The sequence below is a fragment of the Scleropages formosus genome, chromosome 8, assembly GCF_900964775.1.
Source record: "Scleropages formosus chromosome 8, fSclFor1.1, whole genome shotgun sequence".
Lineage (NCBI taxonomy): Eukaryota > Metazoa > Chordata > Actinopteri > Osteoglossiformes > Osteoglossidae > Scleropages > Scleropages formosus.
Window position 1 is genome coordinate 785,977 of NC_041813.1, and position 25,045 is coordinate 811,021.

A 25,045-nucleotide genomic window follows, 5' to 3' on the forward strand; every position below is an offset into this window, starting at 1 on the left:
GCGCGTGTCTTGGGAAGGACGTGCCTCTAAGTTACTGTACGCATCTGACTACATGCCAAAGTCGTCGAGACGAATTAGTAATATGCAGAACGGAGGTCAAAGTGCACATATTTGCTCACATACTGGAATTCCTACATCACTTTTTCCATTAGCCAGAGCGCTGAGGGAGGGGCCTTAGAGCGGTCGGAGGCCTTTATCAGTTGGTGGAAGAGGACAAAAATAAATACACGCACACACACACACACACACACACACACACACATACACACCCTGCATTTCTCCGGGATACCCAGTCTTCGAATGGGACTCGTGCGGCACGTTACCTGGCGATGCTATCGGACTGTACGCAAAGCGCACATGTATTTAGTTATTTTTAGTTCTCTTTCCATTGCCTCCTGTGTTTTTTCAAATGTCTAAGTTTAAGGACTTATATGCAGGGGTACTTCGTCCTGGCAAAATTTGAAATTGCTCCACGCACGAAGAAATGTATTTTCTATCTCAGATCCATGTCGTTGATGTGCAGCGAATGAATGATTATTAGCAGGACCCGGACGGAGATATGTTATTATTTCATCTGCTGTTCAACGTAACAGTGCACTGACACCTGAACGCACCTCTTTAATATGCTTGTAGGGAGCAGGCGACATTTGCAGTCCTCTCCGCTCTGCTGCGGAAGCGTTGGATTTAACGTTATTAGCGAGAATTGTCACAACAACATACCACGCCGCGCAGTGTAATTCACTAACACTTATTACTTACGCGGGATCATTTACCAACACAGAGTAAGGTAACACTAAGGGAGCCAACTGGAAGACGCACTTATGCCATGCGCTTTGGCTGTGGGTGGCAATTCCCGCACACCTTTGTGTCTGAGAATCGCTCTGCTCGCGGCAAATTTACCAGCGCAATTCCTCTTGCCCGACGTGAACTCGCACGAGGTCTGCGAGGCGCAGCTGTGCACTTTGAACAGCGTTTCGGAGCGACGGTCGACTCAGTTTACGGGATCGCCGCGATCCGACGTCGCACGGCTCGCGTCCCGCCCGAGGACGAATCTAGAGCCCCCCGCCCTCAGGTTGCAGCAGGCGTGCAAGCTTTCCCAACACCTCGCGCTACTTCTCCGTAGCCGCTCTTCGTGCCGCCTCCGCAGGCCCGTCTCGAGGCCGTCCCGCTCGCCTCCAGCCGAACTTCGCCGCGGAGGACCCGGCCCTCCGGACGTCGCCGAGCAAGGAGTGGGGGATCCGGGTATTTCGAACACGTTTTCGTGTCGGGGTGGGCCCCGGCAAAGGGGCCAAGAAAGCAGGGAGGCTTCACACCCCCCGCAAAGGCTTTCAGGGGCTCCGAAAAACAGGCCACGTGTTTCCTTCACACGCCGCTTCACACTGAAGTGTGAGTTCTGCACTCGGACTACGATCTCGTTCAAAGCTCCACCGAAACGTACGACCGCCTGCAGGCCCACGTATCGGGCACATTCCTCTCTTCCCCCTGCGAGTTCCCGCCTCGAAACGTATTTCATTTTCACACCCTTTTATAGTGAGTCAGTAAGGAGGCGACGTGGCGCGTACCGCAGCGTACCGCAGCGTACAGCTCTTTACACTGTAAATACTGTAGTGTAGTACACTAGTAGTACACCGTCAGTGCTTTATGTAAGGAAGCGGGCGGGACGGACGGACACGCGCTGTAACAGTCAAGGTGCACTTTGTTCACCCAAGAGCCCTCATTCGTTTCTCTTTGTGTATTCCTTATAGGCACGTTAACAGGAGTTAGGGAATGACTGTACTGCACACGCACAGCACTTGACACTGTTTAGTGTGCAGCACAGAGCAGGTGCAGTGAGTGGATATAACTCAACTGAAGGAGGAGCGACCAAGGCCGCTTAGGCTGCAATATATATATGTTCTCTTTTTATTAGGCACAAGAAGAAGGCCTTAATAATAATCATGATATAATGGCACGCGGATTCTTGAATGCTGGCAGTGACGAAACAGTGTGTTTATCTTTTTTATTATTCAACAGTTAAAGCACTCGCAATAGGAGAAGATTAACCGACAAGACTCGAACCTGCAGCCGGCGGGCACGACCACTCGGGCGCGCTGCCCCTTTAAGAGCCACGGCTCCGCGCTTGAGGCGTGACGTCAGCACAGCGGAGGGGCTCCGCTCGCGCCGCTCGCTCCTTGTAAACGAGCGCCGATGGTGGTGCGGCAGCAGCAGCAGCCGAGAGGAGGAGCGACGCTTCGCAGCGGCGGAAAGCCGGGGGGAAAAAGAGGCAGCGCTGAGATGAGCCCGAGTCCCGACAGCGCCGTGGATTAAGCCGTTAAGTTGTGCGATGGCCGGCGTCAACGTGAAAAAGTAACCCGACGTAGTAACACGTTGACGTTCTTCTGTCTGTGTGTCCATTCCGAATCCCTACGTCAAAATATCAACACAGGAGCCGGAGGAGGAGATCGATCGATTGATCGATCGATCGTTCCGTTCGTTGCGAGCGAGCGAGCAAGCGAGAGAGAGAGAGAGAGAGAGAGAGAGAGAGAGAGAGAGAGAGAGCAGCTAGTAGTAGTAGCTGCAGATGCACGCGCGCGCCTCAGAGCAGCGAGCCGAGTGAGTGGTCGTACACTAGTACTACTACTACTAGTACTAGTACCTGGCTGGCTGGCTGGCTCTGCAGTCGTAACTCCTCTCTGGGTGTGTTTTTTTCCTCCTCGAATCAATCTTCTTCTTCTTCTTCTTGTGTTAGCCTGTCACAAGGCCGCCTCCTTCGACATTTTTTTAAGACAAGTTTTTCCGTCGCTTCTTAGTTACGCTCGCGACTCTGCAGACCGACGTCGAACTACTATGGCAGGGAAAGTGAGCGCGCAGCCTGGCACGGGGATACTGCTCGTGACAGCCAACGTTGGATCGCTCTTTGAAGATGTGAGTATCGCGCGCGCACTCGCCGCCGTGATTGCGGCGCGACCAACTGGTGCTCCGCGCGCGCGTCTCGTGCGTGTGCGCTTGTGCGCGTGCGTGTGTGTGTGTGTGTGTGTGTCTCTCTCCTTCGTTGTATTGCAGCGCCAGTTGTTGTTCGTACTCTGTCTGTGACACGCACGGTGTTCGAGGGCCTCCCTCTCTCGGTCGCGCACAGCCGAACCGAACCGAGGCGCGGCCATGATCATGATTCTGGGGTCCAGAGAGGAGCCTGGCTGCGGACACACACAGGGACATGGGTCATGGCTGTGGATCCTTGGCTTGAGCATCTTACACCTTTGCCCCCAGGACTTCGGTACCGTTGAGCAAGGCCTGAGTCCGAGGTCCAACTTGTTCCTGCTCTATCAGAACTGACTCGGTCGGTGATGAACAGGACACGTTGTGTAGAAGTGTGTTCCTATACACTTTGTGTGTGTGTGTGTGTGTGTGTGTGTGTGTGTGTGTGTGAGAATTGTGCAGAATCCATTTTGATCGGTCCAGTTTCAAGAGTGACACGAAACACTTAAGAACCCAGCTGACAGGTTGATGGAGCCAAACGGTGTAAACTAGGAAAACAGAGTAAATAGAGGTGGGTTTCAGTCACTCTCCTCCCCAACTAGTTATTTGTTGGCTTCTTTAAACTTGCTGTCTTGTCTTCTGCCATCAACTTGTTGCTTCTGGTGAAAAAGTGTCTTGAAAAGGCATCTGGCCTCCTGGGGGGCGGGCGGGTTCTGTGGTGTGTGGGGGGGGCCCGGCTGGATGGTCGTTGCGGTAACGTCACAAGGAAGGACGCCCTTTGGGGGGTGTGTCACATGTGCTTGACTGCTGAGTGATGGAGGTCGGTGGGAAAAGTGGTCCTGCAAGTGACTGTCGATGTCGGAGTATGATCCTCACCATTACTGCAGTACACAGGGTGTTGATGACTGCTGTGCTGCAATGTCTGTGTCTTTCCCTCTCTCGCACGCGCACACCGAATGAGTGTCTGTCCATAACCACATGTTCAGTGTGGGGCCTTGGAGCTCTGGAGCCTCTCCTGGAAGCATAGGGAGTGAGACAGGGTACAGCCTGAATGGGACACCAATCACAGGGTTGTCACACACACACAAACACACACACACACACGGAGCACACTGGTGTGTCCACCGGAAACCTACATGTATAGCCAGGTCATTTAGGGGCAAAAACAGGGCCAGTGGGTACAGCTATTTATTATAATGCATGTGAAATTCTCTTGATTAACTAGTGCCTTAGATGATGCTTTTATACTAGTACTTAAACTGCCGTGCTACTTCTGCCCTGTTATAAAATTGACGGTGTGGTAGGTAAATATACAATTTAGAATACTCTCTGTAAAATGAGGCTATTTTTTTCCCTTTCTATCTCCTTCATGTTCTTCATTGAATATTTTATCATTCATTAAGTGTTCATTCAGCACGCATAGTAGTAACTGTATATATGCTTTTTATTCAGTGTAAACAGAAGATTAATGGTGTAACACGGACGCATCATAATGTGTCATAACACGTTATTTTAGTTTTTTTTTTTTTTTTTTGTAGGTTTCAGCAGCCGTCGTAACAGTGTCTCCTGCGTTTTGGTGAGCGCCTGTTTAACGTTCTCTCAATAATTACCGTGCTTTTAATAAATGCTGCTGCTATTAAGGGAAATTGTAGAAATACCGATCAAAGTATAAATAGGCAGTAGGCTAGTATGTGGTATGTAATTTTAAAGCACAAAGTATTGGAAACGGTCTCTCGTCTGCTTGTTAGCCCTGTTTTAGAAGGGCGCCTTAACTCTTCAACGTATGCAAGAGTTTACTGGTTTCCTGGAGTCCCTTCTTAAACATGGTACTTTTTAAATATTTTCATAAAGAGCAAAGTAGAAGCCAGTTTACAGTCCTGTGTGAACTCCTGGCAGCAAACATGGGATTTCTTTTGCTCTCTGAAGATATAAATAGATTTAGTGTCATGAGTGCTGAACTTTGGATTTATTGTGGTTTTTTTTTTTTCCCCAGACATCTTGCAGATAGAGCTGAAATAGCCTGTAGTGACTGCACTGCTCATAAAGATTGAAGTAACGAGCTTTGCCGCTTCCCGAGCGAATAATTCTTTTACATCTTTGCGTGAAAGTATTGAATGCGTCTCTTTTGCTCCTTTAGTCCTTTATTGGTGCTTATTAATGAATAGGTGAATAGACTGGAGCATCAGTTACTACTTTTTAGTGGAAATCAGGTGATGGGTCTATATGTTCTCTGTCATTCCATAGGTACAGTGTGTTGTGCGCATTGACAGGATTGCGCTGGAAAGCAAAACCTCTGGTTACGTGTTTGCTCTTCGTGAAACGAGGACCTTCGGAGCGGTGGGATCACTGTCTTATGCATATTTACTTACGTTTTGCCCGAAGACATTTAAGTCATTAAATTAAAATGGGCGAAAAAATAACACACATTGTTTTTCGTTAAAATTGTGCACTTCATGGAACGTTGACACCCCTTACACATATCAAGCTACAAAATATGAATTAAGGTTTTGTTTTTATCAGTTTCTTAAAAAGTCATGCTCTGTCACAGTGATTGAGAAGTTTGGTACATTTTCTTACATTATGCCCCTGAGAGTACTGTCCCCAGAGGGAACCACTGCAGTTAATGCTGACCTTTTTTTTTTTTCTTTTCTCAGCAATATTAAAATTTAGTTAAGTTTTTGTATGTACTTTATGACCCATTTCATATCAGATTTTGGGTTGTGTTTGCCCTCATCGTCTCCATCGTGCATCTTCAGAAAGTAAGGAAACTGGCTCCGCTAGATTAGTGACATTACATTTGACTGGCGAACCCTATAATAGACAGTAGATGCGTTGGGTTTCAAAATTGAAGCGTTCTTAAGATGAACAGTGCTGGCAAAGCAACTGCTAATTCGCCACCTGGAATGTTGCTTCATTTGGTAACACTTCTTGTGATTTATGCTTGTCTTGTAAGGCTGTACTCAAGTTTGAACATGTGCTTAATGGCTCTGTACGAAACGGCCATTCCTCTGTTTCTGCTGGACTTCTGTATGTGGAAACAAAGCAGAGCTCGTCATGGGTCGCCTCTCTTCGCTGCCAAGGTGGCACTTGCCTTGTATAGAAGTTCCATTAGTCTCGTGTTAATTGCAGTGCTGCTCCTCTTCTATTTCTGTACATGCATTAGGGCAGCAGAAGGTCCCGGAGGGAAACTGCACGCTTTTCCAGCGTATCTTCTCTCGATGGAAGTGTGTTCTGTCAGATAACATTTAGACTCTGTGTACGTTTGGGTTTTCGAAGGCACGACTTCGAGCATATGCCTGCTTGTTCGTTTTGTTCACATGTGCATGTACACCTGAATTCCAGCAGCTGGCATTAAAGTCTCTGGGCACATCTGTAAGGGTTGTGTGTCACTTCATAGCACTCGGTGCGTCTGCTCTCCTACCATTGTCACACATTGCCTGGACAGGAGATCCTTTCCTAAAAAATAGTCATGTTCGCTGCTTTAAGAGCCACAGTTCAGTTCGGTTCTTAACAGTATGCCACATTGTTCACTGTTCATCATACTTGAACACTAATAGTTTTAGAACTAGATGGATCAAAGCGTGGTGCGGCGGGAAGCGCTGCTGCCTCACGGCACCTCGGAGGTGTGAGAGAACTTGGGTTCGATCATCGCTCTGTCCGTGTGGAGCTCGCATGTCCTCCCCATGTCTGCTTGGGTTTCCTCCCACACTCCAAACACATGCAGTCTAGTCAGCGAGAGAACTCGGTGAAGAGCCAATGGCAAGATGTTGACATTCGTTTCGCTGGGTTGTGTTCAGTCTAATCTTTATACGTGCACCTTTTAGCTCTGAATTAACTTGAGTTATGCATATAGTATGTTCAGGCACTCCTAAATGCTACTCAGAGCTCTACTATTTCACCGAAACTTAACCTTTGTATATAAAATTATGTATGTTTAGAATGTACTTTTCAACATGAAATGACTTCGACAAAGCTATAGATACCCCATCTGTAAAAAGTTTATGAATTTAGTGTCAACTTTTTTAGTGTTCCATACCTCAAGTTATGAAAATAATTTCAGAACATCAACATTAATTTACCTTCTCTTTAACCAATGAGACATTTAGCACATAAGAGCATAATTCTATTGTGTATATTTACAACTGTCCAAAAACATTCTTACGGTCTTGTAATGTTGTGTAAACACGTTTGTGTGAAATGTTGTGTACCGCTTCATGGTTTGTGACTCTCACGTTATTGGAAGCATTTCAGTACTGATTTCGCACAAACGTTTGTGCTGACACTTGTCAAGAGCCACTCAGGGCAACGTGTGTATTAGTTTCTTTGTGTGGAACCGCTCGTTTTGCTACCTACCTGGTCTGGACTCTGGATTCATGGCGCCTGTCGCCCTGCGCAACAGCCTTGCGATGCGTCGCTTCTCTTATTGACGCAGTATTGCTGTGAGCCTTCGTAACCCCCGAACTCACGGATGGCTCATTAACTACCAGTAGTGGAACAATGAGAGCATAAAAAAAAAAAAAAAAAAACTTGTTAAATTTCTTTTAAAGAAGAGTCGTGACCGTGACCTAGTTGTACGGCAGCTGTGTCATGTTTAAAAGCACTTTAAGAAGTTCCTGAGAGTTTCAGACTGTCTCACATGGCATAGGTGTCTCGAAGAATTTTGTAAAAACAAAAGTGAAAATGGGGAAAGTCAAATGTGAAGTGATGCATGCAATGGTTTCTTTTCTTTCTCCCCTGAAATAAATACATTATGCATAGATGTTTGTTTGGAGGAAAAAACAAACAAAAAAAAAAAAAAGGCCTCTTAGAGGGTGACGGAATGAACGCACCGATTAGCAAGGAAGCTTAGACCTTTCTGTGGCTCGCCAAGTTGGGAAGCTGTGGGATAAAGATGGAGACAAATAGTCTGATGCAGACTTTCCATTCTTGGGTTTGTGCTGTGAACAATAGACCCTCTCTGCAAGAGAAAACGGGCGGAGTGCGACAGCGCGCCAGCTGTCTGGGACAAACGGGTGGTCATTCTGAACCTTCATATACTCAGGTGAAACATGCATAACTTTTTCTTTTGTATCTGTGACACTTTCTGTTGGTTTTAGGGTTACTTGTTGAAACTGCTTTCAGTGGGCATGTCAAATGACTGTAACCTCAGGTCCGCAGTATAGCTCGTACGTCACCTCAGACCGAGTGAGGAAATCCATCTAGGAAGTAGTTTGCATACAATTATGCATTAAGACCATTTAATTTTCATGTCACCGCTGCCTCTAGTCCAAGGGCTGAGATTGAAGGCTCACTTATTAGAGGGGTTCCTTCTGCCATATGAGACGTGTTCAAAATGATATTGTAAACATCGTTCGGTAAACCATGAACAGAAGCGGAAAAGCCTTGCTCGTGGGGAGGTGCGCACCCGGAGTATCGTAGTACACTTTGTGCCGCGCCTGCCCTTGCTTCATTGGCATTCTTACGGCATCACGGATGTGCCGTCGAGAGAGACGGCGACAATGAGCACCGCATCAGAAAGCAGATAAGGAACTGAGATAAGGGTAGAGGATCTTGCTTTGGGCCTGATCCGGGTGCCAGCATTGCTCCACCCTCCTCCGAGAGTGTGGTGGAAAAAGGCAGCCCCCCCCCCCCGCCTTCCAAGGCCTTGCTCCAAGCTCAGTGCCCAGCTGCCCTGCCTTCATGACTGGAGAAGTGGATCATAAGCCTTTTGTAAACACTCTGCTCTTACAGCTACAGCTTGTTACAATATTAGATGCAGGGAATGCACAATATTGTAAAATTCAAGGGTTAGTGTTATGCTGTTACTACAAAGTATGGTTTTGTTTCTGCCGCTATTGTGTGTTGCTATGAGACAAGTTTCTACTTTAGAATTAGACAAAGGTGTCCAGTTTGGCGGAAAATGGTGTGGAATCAGCCAATGTAACCTTAACGCTTTATGATTTCAAGTTGTTCCTGTGAGTGAATTTCGAAATGCAGTTCTGTTGGAGTAGACATGGCTGCTTGTAAGTGGGTGTGTCGTGGATATTCTGCTGGCAGAGCCACAAGTCTCTGCTGCACTCTTAATGCGGGAATTGTTGAAAGAGGAGTTTTAAAAAAAAAAAAAAAAAGAAGAAAAAACCCACTGTTTTGAAAATGAATATAGTACACGCTCAGTATGAGATGGTATAAAACAAATATTGACTATATAATTTCTCTACAACAAAAAAGGAAAAACAAAGCAGTTGCTACTTTGCTTCTTTTTATAACATTTTGTTCTCTAGTGGCATGGTTCATTATTTACTTGGTGTTTTCAACATGATTCGCTGCCTTTATTAACGTTGTTTCCAGAAGTTTTCCCCAGTTTTGGTATTGTAATTAAAGGGGGTGTTTTTTCCCCAAGCAAAATAATAATTAAAAAAATCTCATTCCTAGAAAAAAATGCATAAAACAATCTAGTTTCATGAACTGATAAACAGTAGAAAAGATGCTTGTTTGCCTGATGTTATATAGTTGATTTTCTTTTTGAAATCCACTCACATGTGTGTAGCTTTGTGGACGAAGACAGTGGTCTCCTTCCATGTGCACAGCCCATTTCGCAAGTTACCTTAATATCTAAGATGTACAAAGTGGAGAAACATCACTGTCCTTATTGGCCAAGCTTATCGCACACCCTTACATCACCCAGAATGTTCAGTGTTGTGCAGACAACATTTACTATGAATTAAAGTAGAATGCATAAAATGTAAGTTCACTGTTGACTTGGAGTTTATGCTTTGCATCTTGCACAAGAGGTTGAGCACTTGTCGGTGACCCCAAGCAGTAGTTCGTTGGGGGTAAGAACACTTACTGGAGAGAATAAGGTTCATGATCCCACTTGAAGTTGGACTACTTTAACGTCATTACCTGACTTGGAGGCCAGATCATCAGCTGCTCCATGTAAGTCTCCTGAAGGTCATCTCTAATGGTCTTCCTCAACACTTAGTCTCCCAAAGAACATTTTCCAGTAGCACTGCAGATATCATTAGCAAAATGTGAACTAGGTACCATCTAAGGACTGAGAAGCTCCTGTGCACACAGAGAGGCACATAGTGTTTTTTTTTTTTTTTTTAAACAAAAAAATTTAAATTAAAGATCACTTAAGTGTTGTTAAAGATTCCAAAAAGAAGTTTTTATCTCAACTTTCACAAGTTCAGTAAATTTGACCTACTCTTCCCTGCTGGTGCTGGATGATTTCATGTGAATGTTGAAACCAGACTGCAATGTAGATCATCAGATACTGATGGTAAGAAGAGTAAGAAAGAACTTTCCAGGTGTTACTGTGCTTCATCTTTGGTTTGCTTGGCAATATTGGTTTGCATGTTTTGGGGCTTGTTGGCTGGGCTCGGGTTCTAAGTTCATTTTTGGATTTTATTTCACACATTTGCACATGAAGACCAGTTTTGGGGCTAGACTTTTTCTGGACAGTTTTAAGCTATGTAAACCTATAAGATGTAATTAGGGTAAATAAGAATAACTCATCAGCTGATCTCAGGTGCCTGTCTTTGTGTGCATGTACGCCTGAGAGACGCTGTACAGACATTGGGAAAAGCTATGGGGCCAAAGCGGCGGCTCTGTGGGCTGAAAAGGAAGCGTGGGCAGGCTCTGCAAGGAGACAAGGGGGCACTGTACTCGAGCTGGCAGTCGGTGCACCGCCACCAACACGCAGGTGTTGATACAGGAACCAAGCAAATGGAGACATGTGGCATGTTAATACACATGTTGAGCTCACCGGACAACTGTACTTTCATGGGCTTTTAACAAGGCCTCCTCCTATACTGCATATCTCTTACATGGTGGGCGGCTGATAGTGTAGCACTTGGAGCTAAAGGTTTCAGGTTTGAATCCCACCTCCGGCTATAGTACTCTTGAGCAGGGTACTTACCCGCAATTGCTCCAGTACAGTTACCCAGCTGTATAAAATGGGTAAATAGCTGTAGGAAGCTCAACATTGTAAGTTGCTTTGGAGAAAAGTGTCAGCTAAATGAATACATGTACTGTAAATGTGAACAATGTACTGTTCAATAGGCACATTTTGATGATGGCTGAAATTACATCCCGCATGGTGTAACACTCTGTTCTCTGTAGCTTATTTCTTATTGGGTTTTTTTTTTTTTTTTTTTTTAGCTGCTGGAAATGTGGATGTAAGCTTTTGGTTGTCAGTGTTAAAAGTAAGCTGGTATATTTGGAAAGCCAAGCAGGCCTTTAACTGAGTCATCCAAGCTATTTCAGCTGCACACAAGTGGTAGCCATGGTTTCCTTTTGTTTTTCTACAAACCTGCCAGTGGGGAGCCTCCGTCAACCTGAGAAAGATCCCTCCTTGTTCCTCCTTTGCCTTGTAATCGTTTGCACGTCTGGACTTGCCTTCTAGTGCAAGTGTAAATACATGATACAACACAAAAGCAGTAGGGACCAATATAAACAGACATTCATTGCAATTACTTGACCACGTGTGTGAGGAGGAGGACGACGACGATGCTGAGGAGGAGGAGGAGGAGGAGGAGGAGGTGGTTTTGAGCATTGAACAAGACATGTCTTTTTCTGTTCTCCTCTGTCTATCTGTAAGATCTTGAGAAATGTTTATTACAGCTCCATGTTACTGGGTGTTACTATATCTACTCTATCTAGTCTTTGGTCGGAGTGGCCTTTTCACACGTGTTTAGTACAGCAGACATAATAATACTGTTAGTGTCTAAGGTGAGATGGTGTAGAGGACCTTGTGGTCCTGCTGTACTGCTCAAGTGAAGTTGTAGGTGCGGCTGTTCTGCATGTGCCTTCAAGCACGTTAATAACCCTTGCTGTTACATTGGAGGACATGGTAAACTCTGCAAATAAATTTGGATTTGTAATGACGGCAGCACAGAGGCACAGCAGCTTGAAATGGAGCTCAGTGTGTGCATGGGTTTGCTTCGCTTTTCATGGTCCGTAGACATGGGTTTCGGGTGAATTGGTAACTCTGCAGTGCCCACAGTAAGAGTGTGTCTGTATTTCTCTGGGGTGGACTGGCCTCTCATTCAGTGTGTACCCTTCCTCACTTGTTGTGCTTCTTGGATTAATTCTGAACGAGCTTGACGCTGCATTGGGCAAGTGTTTATCAATGATGGATAATTTCTAATGCGAAGGAACTTGCTTTCCCTCAAGCAGCACAAATAGTACTGTAATGGATGATGGTTTCAAATGTTTTAACATGCATGATATATTAGTTTTTTTTTTTTTTTTTGCCCCATAGGTTTAAAAAAAAAAAAAAAACATTTATAAAAAGATGTTAAATTGTTTTATCAAATGAACAAATGTTATATGTGATTAACGTACAGAGATGTCTACACTGATTGGCTATGCCTGCATGCGTCCGATGAGGCAAGAATGACCATCATTATGTGGAAACGGGGGGGCGCAGTGGAATAGCAGGTTTGGCCGGGTCCTGCTCTCTGGTGGCTCTGGGGTTTGAGTCCTACTTGGGGTGCCTTGCGACGGACTGGTGTCCTGTCCTGGCTGCGTCCCCTCCCACTCTAGCCTTGCACCCTGCGTTGCCAGGTTAGGCTCCGGTTCATTGCGACCCCACTTAGAACAGGCGGTTTCAGACTGTGTGTGTGTGTCTTGTAACATTGATTGAGTTTTCATGTTTTTCGGTTCCCTAAAGCTCCCACATACCACATGTAGAATGACTCCTGGCACGATGCCTGTGATCTTTGGCCATACCAGGAGTCGCAGTGGGTACCAAAGACCACCTTTCTCAGTCTGATCCCTCTTTTGATCTGTTGAGGCCTGGTTGCTAATATGCACAAAATGTTTATTATTGGGGGGGGTGTGGAACCCTAAGTCAAGTTACATGCGACCACAAAGAATATATTGTGTGCTACAAATGAGATTATATGAGCCCTGGAAACATGTTGTTAAATTTGTGAGTCACTTTTATTAAAAGCTATAGAAAATGGACACATACCAGATGGTTTTCCATATGGAGTTATCTATTTGTAGCTGTGGCACTGTGGCTTGTGAAGATGTGGCAGCTGTTAGGAGTAGGTCTGCAGTGGTAGTCCTCCCTGGCGTGCTGTTCTCCAGGCTCCCCAACCTACTGGATATTTCAGTTTGGATAATGAGAGGAACGCGCTGGCACCATGCAAGTCCCAGCTGGGCCCTGGAGCCATGCCTTCAAAGAGCACAGCAGAGCTCAGGGCCACACGCTGTCCTATTTCTTCATCGCGTCTCGCTGTCCTCCTTTCCGCAACTCTGGAGTTAAGGTTCTGAGCTGAGAACGTAGAGCTGCCAGGAATGGAAAGGCAGAACCCATCATGCCTTTTTCATGTTGGCTTTTCTACTTTAGACCAGCTCTCTGTGTTCAAACAGCTGCAGAACTGGGCCTTGAGCTGTGTACATGTAGACCTTCTCCTGGAGGCTACATGTTCTCACGCCAAGTGTGATCAGGTTGGCCTGTTAAACATACCTTTGAAAACGCAGTACAATTTGGAAAAAAAATCTACAGTTGTACAGGTGTCAATTACTTAATGACTTTCAGAGTCGACACTGTTATAAGATTTAAATTTAACAGATATTCCCATGCCAGTTGGGGCCAAAGCTTCAGCATCTTGTGGCGAGAAATGTAGAAATGACAGTTGAGTACTTTTACTGCATGATGTGAAATGAATTAGCTTTGTCAGTTGTGAAGCAGAACTAATTGTATATGTGCAAGAAAAGGCAAATCAGTACCTTTTAGTTTTGCTCAAATGAAATATCAGCCTACAACATACCAGTTGTGCTTTTGTTACCAGCAGACAGATTGCAAAGTATACTTATCTAAAAGACTTTGAGCATTTTAAACCACGCCTGCCAATTAGATCCATGTAAAGTAGCGCATTTCTTGCTTTCCCAGCAACATGTCAACTGAAGACGAGGGCTGTGGATGGGACCTGGGCGTACCACGTTACAGTATGGTACACAGGTCTCTCATTTAAATGAATTGTGTGATTTGTTGAGTGTTTCACGAGGTTGAAATAAAACTTGCGTTGCCCTTGCATTTTGCATTGTCACCAGCAGCCTTCTACAGGTACCTGAAGGTCTGTATATGGGGACGGTGGTGGAATCTCTTCCTCGTTCAGGCACTCCATTGAAAGTGGGTGTATTTTGAGGTATGATTTTAGAGTACCAATTACTTTCAGTAATCTCACACCCACCCTAATGCGCATGTTCACCACACTCTAGGTGGGGCTGCACTGGTGTTTCCAAGGCTGCCAATTATTCATAATGGCGATGGTGCGATGAAAGGCACAGACTGGCTGCGTGTGGAGGGCCTGAAATGGAAACACTTCTTGAAAAGAGCATAAAATATGGTCACAGCTGTGACATATTATTTACTTGGCTGTCTTGGTGCCTTCTTTAATTGTGACATCAATGTCCATTTTCCACAAACCTGCTGCCTTTAAGAGTCGCTAGCTATAAGGCCACCTATAACAGGACCTAACCTTTAACCAAAGGACAAATGGTACAGGAGTACAGGAGCTGGACTTGTAGGTTGGCCTGCATACACTGCGGTGCTCATGTAGCCGCTGTCTTCTGCTTTAAATGCGTGACGACACGCTTACCTGGTACCGTATCCCATAATTCCATGTGTGTGACTAACGCTCGTCGTGAGCAGTAATGGCTACGTGTAAACTTTGCGTAAACCGAAGCGGCAGCACGCCTTGCGTCGAATGCACAAATGCATCGCTTCTCACCCCATGTGAGGTAGAGCCGAAAAAGGAAAAGCGATGATCGGTAAGTTTGACCTGCGGCCTTTCTTCCAGAGCCGTCAAGCGGACGTAGACGTGTTGAGCGCCACTCGCGCCTTTGGCCTTATCGCTGCGTATGCCGTCTCCCTCTCCCTGGGACTTGTGGTCACTGGAGGGTTATCAGTTGTCCCTGTGCTGCGCTCTGTTTACTCGCCAGCTCGATTTTCCACTCACGAGGGTTTGGACAATGCACAGGCGCTGCACCGCTTGTTGCCCTCTGCTGCTATTTATAGTCTCTAAAAATACATCGTTGTCCGAGTCGGGGCTCCCAGGCAGTAGGGGAAGCAGGGGACACTTGATGAGGATTGCATTGCGTGGTAGGGGAAGGAAAGGGTGTGTGCAGAAGAGAATCGGTCATTTAACAGGAACGCTTACCGTGAGAGCGGTAAACTTCAGTTTTGTAACTTTGTCCTGCTGGAATATCTGTCATTGAATTGTTTGAAGACCTGTAGTCTAGTGAAAAGGGGAGTTGGTAATACCGTATTATGCTGTTGTCTGTGGAAGGTGTCCTGTCGGTGCAACGAATCGGAGATCCTCCGTTGGTCGTGCGATACGCTGCTTTTGAGAGTGGTGTGTTTTTACTTGGCCGAAGCATTTTATTTGGAGCGGAAAGAATAAAATGTCTTGTAGAAACGCTACTATGAATAGGAAGCCAAATATTTTATTTCCTTGAATTCTTTTAATTGTTCGCTGTTTTTGTGCATCTCAGAATATTACAATGCATTATCTTCTAGCGCTGCATTTTGAGGATGAGGATTTTTGAGCGTCGAGCCTCACGTTCATTCATAGAACTGATACCTGTGTGGCTTCGCTTTAACAATTTTTCTCTGAGAAACGACCTCTCCGCCGAAGTTTAGCACAGAGCCCCCGTCTCCCCCGGGCTGTCGTGCTCCTGTACGGTCTGACAGAATGGCGCTCTTGTCTTTTGTAGGCAGTGTGAAAACCACTCATTGAGGCCATTCACTGCAGAATGTTGAGAGTGTTGACAGACTACGTACGACTGGCTCTCTGCCTCCGCAACACGACTTGGCCACATTTCCCTCAAGTGAGCCATTATTACATCACACCTCTTTCACATCCTTTGTGTTTTCATTTATTTATTTTTATCCGTATGGGGCGAATCCGTTTTGAGCGCACCCCCCCTCCCCCCCCACCAAGCCGTAACCTCACGGCTGCCCGCAGTTGAGTGTTGACAACATACGCGCAACGTGCGCTGACTGGCACGGCCTTCTCCACCACTCAGGGTGACATGCTGCCAGCACCATATGTTCCCCGAACGCCTGGCGTGTTTGCATTAGGGACTCCACCGACCAGCGTCCTGGACCCCCTCTTGTTTATTGCGCTGCTGTAAGGTCTGAACAGGTGTACAAATGTGTGGGGCGCACCGTCGTGTGACTTGGTGCTGAATACAAATTAGTGGTACCTGGCAGCCTGTGGCTTAGCTTTCCTGCAGAACTCTAACCCTACTCTATTTAATTATTGCTGGTGGTTTCTTCCAAAGTGAATTAGTGTTACACTACCTAGGGTAGCGCAGTTTACTGTAGCACTCGGGGGTGGTAAGCACCTTGCTCAAGGGAACTAGCAGGAGTGGGGAATTTGGACCTGGGTCCTTTGAATCCAAGGCAGCGGCTTTATCCACTCTGCTCTTGTAACTGAGCCCATTCTAACCCTTTGAGCTCCTGCTGTTCGAAGTGGGGAGCCAGAAAACCCGCTGGACTTTGCCTCCCAGCTCTGCACCGAAACAACTCCGTATTGTACGTTTTAAAAGCACCTTATTATTCCAATAGGTGAAATGGACACTCTGAGAGCCTGGAAGAAACCATTTCAGCAACTTAAGTGTGTATAAGTCCTTTTGAAGAAATGGGGATTAAAAAAAGCAAAAAAGAAAGATCCAAAATCTTTTACTGTTGTTACTGGTTGGGCATTTCCAATGAATAGCATAGGACAGTTAAAGTAATGGGGGAAAACATAACATACATATGGAGACATTGAATACAGACTTAATATTATCATAAAAAAAAAATGTGGACAGCAGAATGAGAGCAGCCTAGGCCAAGCGGGTTTGTTGCTGGCTCCGTTAGAAATATTGAGGTCCTTCTGAGAGCATCACTGAAAGGCACAGCTTGCGCTTCTGAGGACCCTCACTTTGGAGGCTGTGTGGAGTGAACTGCTGGTTTAACCTGGACCGTGGGGAAGATTTTGTTGCTGCGCTGCCTCCACCTGCTTTTTGAGCTTCTCGCTCTGTCTGAACACTTTGCTCTGCAAACTTTTTTTTTTTTTGAGTTTTTTTCACTGTGGGAATGGAGAGGCCTGCTGTGCCCCTGAAGCTGTCCAGACCTTCCTTACAGCAGCTGGGTTTCTTGAAATCCACTAAAACAAAAGCCCCCCCCCCCCCCCCCCTCCCCATACTCATCCTTCCTCTTACTGTGTGCAGCACCTAAACTGATGAGCAACTGGCTGAGTCCTCAGTCCTGCTGTAGGGTGTGGAAGAAGATAAAGAAGGCGAGTTGTGAAGGACCAGGCGTGTGCAAAGGGGCCGTGACTGTGCGTGAACCACAGTGCGTAATGGCACTTACAAAGGTGGTTGTGTGTGTGTGTGTGTGCGTGCGTGCGTGTGTGAGAGAGAGAGAGAGAGAAGAGGGCGCTAGTCAGTCTGCACCACGCCGGCTTTGTCAGAAGAATTACTGTGTCAATCCCTATTTCAGTTCGGCAATATATTGTTGTAACCTTCTCGCAAGCTTACTTCGCTGCAAAGTGCTGCTTTTATGTTGACAAGCTGCCATCACTCCTAATTCTGGTATTACTTATTCTTTATCAGCGATATTGATGGCCTAATCGTTCCAAAAGGCCTCTTCGTCCGGAAAACTTATTTGATTAAATGTCCACTTTGTGTTGATGATGTTTAACTATTGTGTGAAGCACAACAGTAACATAAGAGGATGCTTAAGTAATAGGACATATTGTACTCAGGTTTCTGTTGTTTAAAGGTGCTTTTATAATCTTTTCTTCCTTCCTTGAAATTATTGAATGTGACTCATCTGTGCTTCTGAGCTTTACTACCACTGGTATTGAGCGTTTTATTTCAAAATATAGTCCGTGCGGTCTTCGGAGAATTTATTATTTTTTTTGAATTGTTGGCTGTCATGAACAATTATCTGCAGTTTTTTATTGAGGCTGTTAATTTACTGAGTGCTCTGATCAACCCTTGGAAAGTAGTTTTTGAAGCCAGAACGCTTGGCTTGGAATTAGATTGAGAATTATGTCTTATGATATCTTCTGTTTATCACAGAAGAGGCACGAGGTTGCACAAATAATGCTGTCAGTGTTTGCTGCTGTATTTACGTGAAGAGACGTTTTGTACTAACAGAAAGATAAAGCAGATCAAGTGACATGGTGAGACATTGCTGGTTCGCTAGGATGTCGTTAAAGTTAATCTCATTAAGGGGTTTTGCTTTTCGGAGATAAATATAACGATCCCTTGCATCCAGTAGATATCATCCCTGTTGTATTTAGGTAAAGCTTCCCTGAGACAAGATACCCATCATCACAGGGGGATGGGGACAAAATGAATGAGGGAGGTGTCAATGTTGCCCTTCTTCTGTGCTTCTCCTTCGTTTTCCCCCAAGAATTGAAGATTGCGATGGGAGTCCAAGTCCAGCGTCATCAAATCGAGAATTTTCAGCGATACGCAGAACGATCTGCACGTTGTCTTCGTCTGTCCACCCGTCAGGTTCTTTTTATATGCATCGCGTTTTGTCTTTGCTCCTCATGTATTCTGCCTTTCTTAAATACGTGCGCGTGTGTGTGTGTGTGTGTGTGTGCGTGCGCGCGCATGCTTGCGTTTCCTAAGGTTAAAAATAAACCGAAGCACTTGTTAAATGTGATCTACATCTCTGTTGTTTACTGACTCTCTTTGTGCATCTGGAAGCCAGAGATTAGACAGTCCTTTGTCTTACTGTTCCTGTTTATAATCTTTTCACAATGTTTAGGTGTGTATTCCACATCCTTTATATTTTTTTTTCCTTCTTAGGACAATGCAGTGTGTGTGGGTGTGCATGCACGTGCTTGTCCCTCTTTTGTGGACATTTGTGACTAGTGTATCATGTTTGTACACATCTCCTCCAGGGCAGGGAGAGGGGGGTGTATTTTGTACATTTTCGTACTCGATGTGTTATAATGCAAGATGACAACCTTGACAGCAGGGTCAAAAGTCATGTCAGTAGGGGGTGACAGAAGTTGGTATCAAGTTCATCTGAGTCCTTATGTTAGAAATGAGAAAGGAAAGAAGAAAAATTACAGAATTTTTCAGGGTAGCCGGAATTTTTCAGTGTAATGTCCATAAAAAGATCCTTTCGATTTCTGTAAATGGACTAGATTCTCTTAGTACTTCTACGTTTTCTGTAAACCCTGCATATATTCATTGTGTAGAAATTAAAAATGAAATTCTGCGTGCGACATACAGTATCATCCAGGAAGCAAACGGCGTTCACATGTTAACATATTTTCTATATGTGCTTCAGAATCCAAAGTGCCTTTACTTGTCTTTGATGTAGAAGGTACCCAAATGAGCACTCAATGCTTCAGGTTTGGACTCCTTTTCTGCAGGAGCTGATGAGCGCTATAAAAGGAAATATCCTAGAATAGCTTTGGAGGGGATGGGGTGGAGAGAGGAGTACTACAGGGTCATGAGCAGGGGGAAAATGTGCTTTGTGACAAGAGCAGGCATGGGAAATTGCTTACAGACGTCCTGTACGCAGCAGGCAAGATGCAAAGCGGCCACCCCCATCCCTGCTGTCCGAGGCTGGAGCCTTATGGAGCGGCGCTGCGGAGAAACCTACGATGTACTGTTCACACCCACTCTACACTGGGATTTGTTTGCTTTCTTCTTCTTCTTTTTTGTTTTGTAGTTTTCTAAGTCTCCTTTACGCAGTGGGTTGATGTATGTGAGCAAAGTAAACGTTTTACTGCTTATAATTGCCTTTAATTAGCCGGGCCTCCTCAGTGCAGTGTGGCACATTAGTTGAGACACCCAGCAGGCCACTTCAGATCCTCTCTGTGCAGCATGGTGCTTTACCCTGGGCTCTCCTGACCATGTAAGGGCTGTGCGAGCGAGCTGCGATGTGCTCGTCTCTGCTAAAAAGGCAAGTGTGGTGGCACACGGTTCGAAGGTGGCACGCAGCTTCAGCGGGACGGAGATGGACTACGAGACGCGAGCCGCTCAGTTGTTACAACCCGTTGACGTCACAGTTGAATTTTTCAAAAGCTTTAGAAACTATGGGGCTCAGCTGTAAGCAGAAAGGATGCGCCAGAGGCCTTGGGCATGATGTGGCTGTATATTGCTGTAAGAGATGGTAGTGCCGACACTTCATTGTAAGCAAGTGTTCGTGGAAAATTCCTCTTCCTCACCCTCCTTTTCTCTTCCTCTGTGATGTCACACAAGTTATGGCTTGGACACTCAATATCACTAGGTTGCTAATAAAAACCACACAGAGTGGAAGTTTTCTTTTTTTATTTTTATTTTTAATGTGATGCTATAACTAAACTTTCGAAGGTGCATTGCATCTTTGTAAATCTGACTTTGATATTTTACTAACACATACAAAAAAATTAGTTGCATGCCATGTATGCTTATGTGTGTTTGTATTTTCACTTCTGACTGTGCTAATGCTTAGCTTACAGTATCTCCCACCCTTGCAGGAAGAGAACAACTAGAGAGATGACTGCTAAGCGCAGAAAACGTGACAGCCCGCGAAATGTGTTGCACGCCACACAGCGACAATATTTGTCTTGCCCCGGTGCAAACAGGATGTTGTGCGCGACAGGGCGGTGGGAGATAGTGTCCTGCCCGAGGGCTGTGGAGCAAGGAGGAGCCACCGAAAGGGTCAGGGCGAGATGGATTTGGCTCTTTGCACTCTGCTCTTCACCTTCGCCTTCATCTATTCAGTCGAGCAAGGTGACGCACTCGCTAAGGGCAAAAAGAGTCTGCGGTTCACCTGAAGTGTCTCTGGACTGTGGGAGTAAACCCACTCGAATATGGGGAGAAGAACGCTCCCGCGCAAACTGAGGAGGGATTGAACCTTCACCTGATCATACGGCAGAGGAGTTGCGAGACACCGTACTCTCAAAAACCTTGAATCTCAAAGGAATGTGAAAAGAGCAAAATCTGGAACGGCAGTGTTGGATCTCTGTCGTCACTGTGCTGTGATGGTGTGTGTGCGCGCGTGTGTGTGTTCGTTTAAATAGGCCACAAAGGCATTGCTCTTAGGCTGTTTTACACAGCTCTTTCTTTGGCAGTAGCAAGGACTAGTAATGGATTTTGTCTTTTTTTTCAATGGAGAAGATCAGTGTCACTGCGACGGTGAGATGCTCCTGTCGCCAACGGTTTGTCTTCCTTCCCATCCTCTGGCACAGCCACTGGCTTTTCGCTGCTTCCCGTCGTGGATCAGAGTTTTCAAAATAGGAAAATGTCTGATGGTGGGGAAATTGCTTCACCGATTGGTGTGTGTGTGTGTGTGTGTGTGTGTGTGTGTGTGTGTGTATGTGTGTGTGTGTTTTGGTTTAACCTTTGACGTCATAGTGGAAACTCTTACTCCCTCTCTTCATAACAAAAGCTTATTTTTTTCCTAATTAATTATTAAACACTGCCTTGTATGAGGTGATAACAGCAAATAAACCATAGTTATGTACCAAGTAATGAGAGATCTAAATTAAATATTTATAGACTTCTTGTAGCTTCGCTGCCAAAGAGTTTTTAAGTGGAACTACAAGTACAAATGTTTTTGTTTGCAGAGAGCAGGTGTGTTTTATAGTTGAGAAGCTCTAGAAATTACTTGGAGGGAGGGTTTCCAGTTAAATATCTGAAGGTCGCTGCTGCTGATGACCCTTAATGGCAAATAAAAATTGCTTCAGTAAATGTGTAACTGTTCCGCTGGATAATATGCGGCATTTAATACCCACAGCAAATAAAAAGATCCAAAAAAGCTAGGAGGAAAACATTTGTCTATTTAATTCTATTTGCATAAGTGCAAAATGTGAGATTACACAAAGTGCCAGTACTCTGTGTGAGCCATGTGATCGTGTAGTTATCCACTCATGTAAATGGGAGGGGAACGTCTTCATGTCTTTTTCCTAACTGTGACCCTTGTTGCATATCCAGCCATTTTTTTTCCCCATTTTTTTTTTTCCTGCAACATTTCGACACATGAAAGGTATGAGCTTCTGCAGCTCTGTGTAGTACTGTTAGTGCTACACGCAGACACGCACGCACGCACGATACGAAAAGGGAGCCTCAGTACAGCCATATAACATACGCCGTCGTCAGGAACCAAGGCGGACGTTGATTCGTTTAGCCGACGCTTTTCTCCAAAGTGACTGACTTAAAATGCCAAGGTTACAATTTACCCGTTTACGCAGCTGAGCACTGCGGCCGGAGGTGAGGATCAAACCCGGGACCTTTGCGCCCAAAGGCGGTCACTATGCTACCGGTTGTCCCTAGCTGTTAACAGTTCTTAACCAGCTCTTAGTGCTCTTAGTATCTGACTATATGAGTTCTCTTAACATTGCAAATTGAGGTTCCTCTTGATTACAACCTAATGGAAGCTTGTGCAAATTGGTAGACAGAGCTGGTTTGCGTTCTCAGCGATAACTACAGGGGCTGTAGTGCAATCATTTTTATTTATTTATTTATTTATTTATTTATTTATTTATTTTATTTTATTTTATTTATTTATTTTTTTTAAAGTTACGGACATACGAGTGTTAGTTTAACCATGTCTTTATCTTCCCCTTCTGTTGTACAACCTACAGTGGTGCTTGGAAGTTTGTGAACCGTTTAGTTTTCGCTGTTTCTGCTTAAACATGACCTAAAACGATCAGATTTTGACTCAAGTTCTAAAACTGCAAAGACCACCCAGTTAACAAATGAGAACATTATTCTTGTTTGTTTACTGAAGAAACTGATCCAATGTCACATATCTGTGTGTGGCAAAAGTATGTGAACCGCTAGAATTATCAGTTCATTTGAAGGGGAAATCGGTCAGGTGTTTCAGTCAATAGGATGATAGTTATATGTGAGTGGGAGAGGCCTTGCTTTATTTAAAGAACAGAAATCTGGGGCTTCGCTATCAAACACAGGTTGATGTATTTTTTTTTTTTTTTTTTTTTTTTTTTAATAGATTAAAACAATGGGATAAGTGTCCAGGACAAAGGCGATATAGTCAGTAAGTGTATTGGGGCATTCGTGTCACTTTTTTTTTTTTTGCATGCAGTCATTACTTTTAATTAAACTGATTTTAGAGCTTTATTCATTTCTATACCAGCTTGTTGTTAACATGTCTTTTTGAATAATTTCTCTCACTGTTCATGGATTGATTGATTATAGACTTGTAAGGTATTCATTGACTGAACCTTCCAGATTCTGTAAAACTTTCTTGAAACGTTACCCTGTATTAGGTGTGTCAAGACCGATTTTAGGACTCATAATCCTATCCTATTAGGAGGTGATGCAGGTAAACCTGCTCTGTTCAGGACCACTCGCAATGTCATACGTCCCATTTTTTTTTGTAGCTCTGCTGTTCTGCGTGATATGTTTGTGTATTTAGCATTGCATCATTAAATTTAAATTACAAAATAAATCTGAATTTTCCAAAATTCTTTGGAATAGCATGGTGTAGCTGGTAATGCTGGTGCCTCTCAGTGACTAGGCTCTGTGTTTTGCTGTATATTCGTGTCTCAGTCTGTTTTCAGCGTACATTGTCGAGGACTGCAACCCTGCCTTGAACAAGTAGTTTTGAAACTGGAGCGGGAGAAAAAAAATTCTGATATTTACATTTTCATTTATTCATTTACCAGACGCTTTTCTCCAGAGTGACGTACATCATATAGAAAATACAGTGTGTACATTGCATTATATTTGCAGAAATTCATTGATGATTGATTTTAATCTGAATGACCACAGTGACGTTTGAAAACCCAGAGGTTTTGCTTTGCCTGTCCATGTTGTAAAGAATTCTTCATGGAGGTGTTTTTTTGGGATCTATCAGACTGTAAGAGCAGCATCTTTTTGCTCGGCAGGTCACTTACTGCAGTCGCTGATGTGTTTTATAGAATTACTGGAGCCTAATCAGTTGTAGTGGTTTATTGATCTGCTGAGGTACGTTTCACTGGAGTAATTTGTCCAAATGCCTTAGTCCATTGTAACATTTTATAGCATTACCATAGGCCATTGGAAAGGCTTATTGATAGCCCCCTACGGTGGCTCAGAGTTGCCTCGGCCTTTGGTGATCTTCTTGATCCGGAAGAGCAGGATATGGGCCTGCTTCCAAAGAAGAAGGAGGCTCCCAACATGTCATATTACAGTTGTCAAGGAAAGTCTCTCTGTCTGTCTTGGGGTGTTTCTGCACAGTCTTTGAGTCACTGCAATCCCAGCTCCGGTTAATTCCCTAATGAGAGAATCCCGTGGGTGATTACACAACCTTCCGCAACGGAGGGCAGCTTGTCTCCTCACCTCCTCGCTGGAAATGTGGAGCTGGGGGAGGGGGGTGTTTGCCGTGATCTCCATCAACTGAGGTTCTACAGACATGGGAACTCCTCTTGGCACAAAAGCGCTGCAGCGCCAGGCTGATGTTGGAGCCAATGCTCAATCAAAGCTTTTCCTCTCCTACGGATAGTTTTAATCCCTGTCCGATCTCTGGGAGGTTGAGCCTGCACAGTGGGGGGGCCAGCAGGACACCCTTGTGTGTTTCAGTATGTCACGTTGTCACGGTGCCAAAGCAGAGAAACTACTGTAAAGCAGCGCTGCTTTTCTGTTGCTTTCCTTCTGCACACTTAGCGCCACTGTGACGTACAGTAAAAATCCCACAAGAGCTGCTTTGCCTTATTTTCAACCAGTTGTGTCCAGGTTAGGTTTTACCTTTAACACACCAACATTTTATTGGCTGTGAGCAAAGTAAAAGTCATCTTTTTCTTCTTCTTTTCTACTAAAACAGTTCTTTTTTTTTTCTTTGCTAACACTTAGCAGTTCATCTAGGAACCTCAGGGATTTCGGTCGGAGATGTTTATGTGGTGATGAGGTCATATGTGCCACGATCCATTAAATCGCTTGTGAACGTTTTGCACGTGGTCAATGTGAATGCAGTTGCTGTTAGAGAAAAGGCTTATTTTACTTAGCGTAATCAATTTTGCAATGATTAAAAATGAAATGCTGGGATTGAGAGGTTTTCGGTGGCGTCGCATTCTGCTGCATTGTTGGAAATGCTGCCGTCGCTGGGTTTTTTGCAACTGTGGCACTTTGTGGAACAATATTCACCACA

The 25,045-nt window shown here is 44.8% G+C and overlaps 1 protein-coding gene across 5 annotated transcripts in view; it reads left to right on the top strand.

Moving 5' to 3' along the window:
• The first annotated feature begins 2,102 nt into the window (after nucleotides 1-2,102).
• Nucleotides 2,103-25,045, top strand: part of inpp5a (inositol polyphosphate-5-phosphatase A) — a 113,845-nt gene continuing 90,902 nt past the window's right edge. For 2 of the 5 annotated variants that reach the window (XR_001965434.2, XM_018738081.2), the window contains exons 1-2: nucleotides 2,103-2,592; nucleotides 2,790-2,904. Coding sequence is in view for 4 of the 5 variants with exons in the window: in XM_018738081.2 (XP_018593597.1) it covers nucleotides 2,561-2,592; nucleotides 2,790-2,904 (147 nt within the window). In the remaining variant the exon portion in view is untranslated. Of the gene's footprint in view, nucleotides 2,593-2,615; nucleotides 2,677-2,789; nucleotides 2,905-25,045 lie in introns of those variants that run through there. The other 3 variants (XM_018738083.2, XM_018738082.2, XM_018738084.2) reach the window with 3 other exon arrangements.